The sequence below is a fragment of the Malurus melanocephalus genome, unplaced genomic scaffold, assembly GCF_030028575.1.
Source record: "Malurus melanocephalus ecotype Western Australia unplaced genomic scaffold, MMel_1.1 scaffold_243, whole genome shotgun sequence".
NCBI lineage: Eukaryota > Metazoa > Chordata > Aves > Passeriformes > Maluridae > Malurus > Malurus melanocephalus.
Window position 1 is genome coordinate 1115115 of NW_026623475.1, and position 5468 is coordinate 1120582.

Genomic DNA, 5468 nt, shown 5'->3' on the forward strand with positions numbered 1-5468 from the left:
TGTTTGTACACAAAGGTGTAATGCTGTTTAAAGTTGTATAATACAGCATAATAAAGGAGACAATGAGTTCAAGCATCCTTTCCAGATGGCACATTATGAATAATAACTGTATCCTGGCTTTTATTAAAATCCATGAAAATTTAACTTTATATTACTATTTTATTACTATTTTACTTATTATTATTATATGGAACTGAAGAGAGGAAATCCATTGTAAGAAATTGTTACAGTGCATGTGGCCAGTCTGGCATGACATGAAAAATTTAAGATCAAGTGAATCACAATAGATTGTTTTTTCTATTTTTTCAAAATAGATTTTTTTGCTTAAGGAGCAATTATTTGGCAAGGAAATTGAATGTTCCTGGAAGAAAAGAGCAACTTGATCATGAAATCATTTAAAATTACATAAATTTTGGCTTTTCTTGTTTACCTAGCATTGGTTAAAATTTTTTAGGGATTTTTTCCCTTTTGATCCAAAAGCTGACAGCAGTTTGCATTTTCCTCCTAAACCTGAAAGCCTTGTGGTAATAAAGTTTCTGTTCCTTTGCAGAATGTGACCAAGGAGAGGCAGATGAAGTTATTACAGCAGCAGAACGACATCACWGGGCTGTCACGACAAGTGAAGCACGTGATGAACTTCACCAATTGGGCCATTGCCAGYGGCAGCAGCACTGCCCTGCTCTACAGCAAACGGCTGGTGAGGGCATCCTGGACTGGGAATGGGCAAAATCCTGGGCTGGAAGGGATTATCCACAAAAATCATCCATCCCTGACCCTGTACAGACATCCCAAAATCCCACCCTGGCGTCCCTGGCAGTGCTGTCCCAATGCTCCTGGAGCTCTGGCAGCCTCAGGGCTGGGACCATTCCCTGCAATGCCCAGAACCCTCTGGGGAAATTCCCAAATATCCAATSTCACCCTYCCCWKGCACAGCTCCAGCCSTTCCCTRGGTCCTGKCACTGTCACAGAGAGCTGAGATCAGAGCTGYCCCTYGGGAGRAGCTGCAGCCCCAGTGAGCTCTGACCTCAGGCTCCTTTTCTCCACTGAACAAAGTGCCCTCAGTGCCACTCCTCGTGTGRCTGCACTGCCTTGGCTCTGCTCTTSTGGCCCAGTCCCTGTGTGTGGAGAGGGGAGAAGCTCCAATGCACCCAGAGCAAGATAAAACACGAAGTCAAGTGTTGGTAACCAAAATAATTCACTTTTATTGGCATAAATACACCCAGTCCTGCACATGCAGGCTGTTCCTCTGCAGGGCCAGGGCTGTGCTGAGCACTGTTTCTGTCCACCATCATTCTGACACCAAATCTGTGTCCCAGAYTKGTGTGTRKCAAAYCCACACTCTKRAAAGCYAGTGTCCATAAAGGAGTCAGAAACATTAACACCCATTTCTCCTAAAGRCCCTCTCCCATCGAGTTGTTTCTGAAGACATCAGCACCCATCTTTCCTGCCCTTGGCAGCGTGTCYTAAGCCAGCACAGAGGGGCAGGGGGATTCCACTGTACCCAGAGTGAGATTAAGGCACAAATGAGGTCAAATGTTGCTCATCCAAAGGGTGCACCAGTTCTGCCACGTGGGTCCTTTATCACCACCATCACGGCCCATTGTGGCACCGTATCTTCAACTCCAGATTTCACAGCAGAGACAAGCAGTTGTGAAACAATTCACTGTTWACCATTAGGATTTAGGAGCATTAGTCTGGAAGGAATGGGGTCAGACTCTAAAGGCCCCTCAGTGTTTGGCTGGAGGTGGAACAGTGCAGCAGTGTTGTGGTGGAACAGCGCTGCTCTATTCCTCAGAGTACAAAAGTTTGTGGATGATTTTCCTGGTGAATTTTYCAGTGAACCAAACTTGCTGCTGCCRGTCCTTGGTGTTCYACAGCCTGAACTCTCTGTGGAAGTGCACACCTCTCATTTCTCACTGTTCATTTTGTGCTTTCCCCTAGATAACGTTCCAGCTGCGGCACATCCTGAAGGCGCGATGCGACCCCGTCCCGGCTGCCAACGGAGCCATCCGCTTCCATTGTGACCCCACCTTCTGGGCCAAGAACGTCGTCAATTTGGGTGAGGAAACTCTGCTCGTTCATTCTGTGTTACTGGGAAAACTCTGTTCAACTGGGGCTGTTCATCCATCAGGAGTGAGATCAGTGCAATCTCTTAATGCAGACCAAAACTCTCTCGACATAACCCATCCATTCCTGATCTGCTCTGTCCTTTCTCTTAGCAAAGCTGGCTCTGAGTGGATGTTGTTTTCCAGTGGGAATGGTTCACATTCCCTAATTACAGAAACATGAAGTGGTTTGGGTYGAAAGAGGCCTTAAAAATCATCCAGTCCCACCCATGCCATGGGCAGGGACATTTTTCACCACCCCAGGATGCTCCAAGCCCTGTCCAGCCTGGCCTTGGACACTTCCAGGGATCCAGGGACAGCCACAGCTTCTCTGGACACCCTGTGCCTTTTCCAATACATTAAATATATCACTTTGACTTACAAAAGTGCAGGTTTGGAATGAGAGAAGAAGGGAGAGCCCTTTGAGACAGAGATTGCTGTTAACATCTGTTTGTGAACTTCTCTGCTGGATGAAAATCTAACAGAAAATCTGATAAAAATACCAGCTTTTGGGTGTACTCACTTCTTGCTCTGAGCCCACCCTCCAGGTTGGGGTGTTCCTGTCTTCAGTCGAGGAGGTTTGTTCCCTGGGGCAATAAAAAGGAAACTCTCAACCTTATTAAAAAGGGATGTGCAGATTCCAATCTGTTCACAGTTACAGTCAAAAATCAACATTTAGCCTTTTCCAAATAAAAATAGGACAGGAGTTATCCAAGGAGGCAGCATGGTCCACAGCATTGAAGCAAGGCAGGATTTGCCTRTAGCAGTGTTTTGTGTCCTGTTTATATAACCTGTTCCAAGTCACTCWGTGCTGGGACACTCCCCACTGTCCCCCAAATCCCTTGGATATAAAAACTTCATGCTCAACATGTTTATTTTCTGTTTGATTTCTCCTCTTGTCCGTTTGTTTTGAATGCAGAGAAATAATTTCTGTCTGCTGTGGCTTTTAAGCTGTGCATTTCCAGTCCTTTCATTCTTCCCTCGTGGATCATCTTTTTAATTTTGCCATTTCTTCTTGTAGTCTGAGTTCTCTTTTTGCTTTTCTCACATGTGGTTATTGAAGACTTAAAAAGGAAATTTCAAGCATAACTTGCTTTGTTATTGTGCTTGAGGGAAGAGCATTAGAATTGTGAATATTGTGCATTTACCAGCCTTGGGATGATGATGAGATCTAACTGTTGATTGGTTCTTTCGGGTTTTTTTTTTTGGTTTTTTTTTTAGGTAACCTGGTCATCGAAAATAAACCAACCCCTAGTTACACTCCCAATGTAGTGGTTGGGCAAACTCCTCCGGGGACAAACCACATCAGCAAAACTCCAGGACAAATCAACCTGGCCCAGCTTCGACTGCAGCACATGCAGCAGCAAGTGTATGCCCAAAAGCACCAGCAGCTGCAGCAGATGAGGATGGCCCAGCCATCTGCATCMGTGCCCAGGCAGAGCAGCCCTCAAGTCCTGCAGCAGCAGGTGAGTCCCTTCTGTGTCCTTATTTCACCTTCTGCCATGACACTGAGATTTAAAAYTGCCCTATCAAATCTAAATTTACGAAGCAATTTATAAGCTAAAATCCTTTGAGATTTGCCATGCTTTAATGGGACAGCTGTTGGCTTTGCTTGATGTTGTGTTACTACTGCTGTGGAAAGAGATGGGCTTCTTTTCTCCATGTTCAAAGCAAAAATTTTAAAAAACACAAACCCTTGCAGCCTCCCAGGTTGATCAGCATGCAGACCATGCAGAGGGGTAACATGAACTGTGGGGCTTTCCAAGCACATCAGATGAGAATGGCTCAGAATGCTGCTCGTATTCCAGGAATCCCACGCCACAATGGACCTCAATACTCCATGATGCAACCTCACCTTCAAAGACAAGTATATCCTGTGTACACGCTTCATTTGTGCCATTGTGCCAGATTTCATTCCAGTAGATGGTACCTCCAGCTGTAAATGTGTTTATCTGTCCCCCTGTAGCTCACAGCTACACACRTTTCTATGCTTCTGTTCCATGTTGCATTGCTGTGACAGTTTTGCTGAACATAAGGAAATTCAAACCTTAAGGGTGAAAATGAAACATCACGTTTGTGTTGTGGTTTAGTTCTGGGAAGGAAAATGTTCCTTTTGCACTTTTCAGTTGTGTTCAGCTAAAAGAACATTGAGAGGTTTATTAGAGAATAGTGAATTTCAAAGTGATGTAGTTGAGGGGTTTTGATTAAATCAACTTCTGAAGTGTTTTTAAATTCACACCTGAAGCATTKGTGCAGAGCTCTGCATGCCATTAAGAATAAAAATCCTCGACAATGAATGTTAACGTGACTGAAATACCAAAAGTGACTTTATATTACTTGAAACAGTTACTTTTATCTTAAAAAAAAAGAGTCAGTTATGTGAACTCTAAAGCTGTCTTTGGAGGAAATAATTGCTTTAAGAAAGTAGAATATAGATGAAAATAATTTGGTGGAAGTTCTGTCTAGTTAAATCTAGCCACATGAAGTATTTTCCTGTGCAAGTGAAGAATGTTCAGAGCTGCTCTGCACTCAGTGCTGCCAGGAGTTGTGCTAGCTGGGACTCTGTGGGGTTGAGCTCTGTCCCCAGTGGGGTTGCAGTGTCCCCGTGGTGACCCYGAACCCAGCCCGCTGTCTCCTGTCTCCCCAGCACTCCAACCCCGGCCACGCCGGGCCCTTCCCGGTGGTTTCCGTGCACAACACCACCATCAACCCCACCAGCCCCACCACGGCCACCATGGCCAGCGCCAACCGTGGCCCCACCAGCCCCAGCGTCTCGGCCATCGAGCTCATCCCGTCCGTCACCAACCCGGAGAACCTGCCCTCCCTGCCTGACATCCCTCCCATCCAGGTCAGTGTCGCTGGGGCTGCAGCAACCTCTGCTTCCTTTCTTTATATTTTATTTTTGATATATTTTATTTCTGATATATTTTATTTTTGAGATATTTTATTTCTGATATATTTTATTTTTGATATACTTTATTTTTTAGGTATTTTATTTTTTAGATATTTTATTTTTTAGATATTTTATTTCTGTTTTATTTTATTTCTGATATATTTTATTTTTTATATATTTTATTTCTGATATATTTTATTTTTTATATATTTTATTTTTGAGATATTTTTTATATATTTTATTTTCGATACATTTTATTTTTTATATATTTATTGCTATTTGAGATTATTTGAGATAGCAGAATTTGTCTGTGGAATGCTGTAATTGTCCTTTAATTTGTAGAATTAATATCTCCAGCCCTTCTGTTAGGACGCAGCTGTTTTCTCCATGTAGGGCTGACCTGYTCCACCTGTTAACCTTTAGATTAATCAATATTGAATCAGCATTCAATTAATCAAAATTATTGATTA

At 43.4% G+C, this 5468-nt stretch overlaps 1 protein-coding gene across 3 annotated transcripts in view; it reads left to right on the plus strand.

Moving 5' to 3' along the window:
• Window positions 1–5468, plus strand: part of TRIM33 (tripartite motif containing 33) — a 44501-nt gene that overhangs the window by 26307 nt on the left and 12726 nt on the right. For 2 of the 3 annotated variants that reach the window (XM_057375197.1, XM_057375198.1), the window contains exons 7-11: window positions 551–697; window positions 1942–2059; window positions 3327–3571; window positions 3808–3972; window positions 4753–4953. In XM_057375197.1, coding sequence (XP_057231180.1) covers window positions 551–697; window positions 1942–2059; window positions 3327–3571; window positions 3808–3972; window positions 4753–4953 — 876 coding nt within the window. The remainder of the gene's footprint in view (window positions 1–550; window positions 698–1941; window positions 2060–3326; window positions 3572–3807; window positions 3973–4752; window positions 4954–5468) is intronic. The other variant, XM_057375199.1, reaches the window with a different exon arrangement.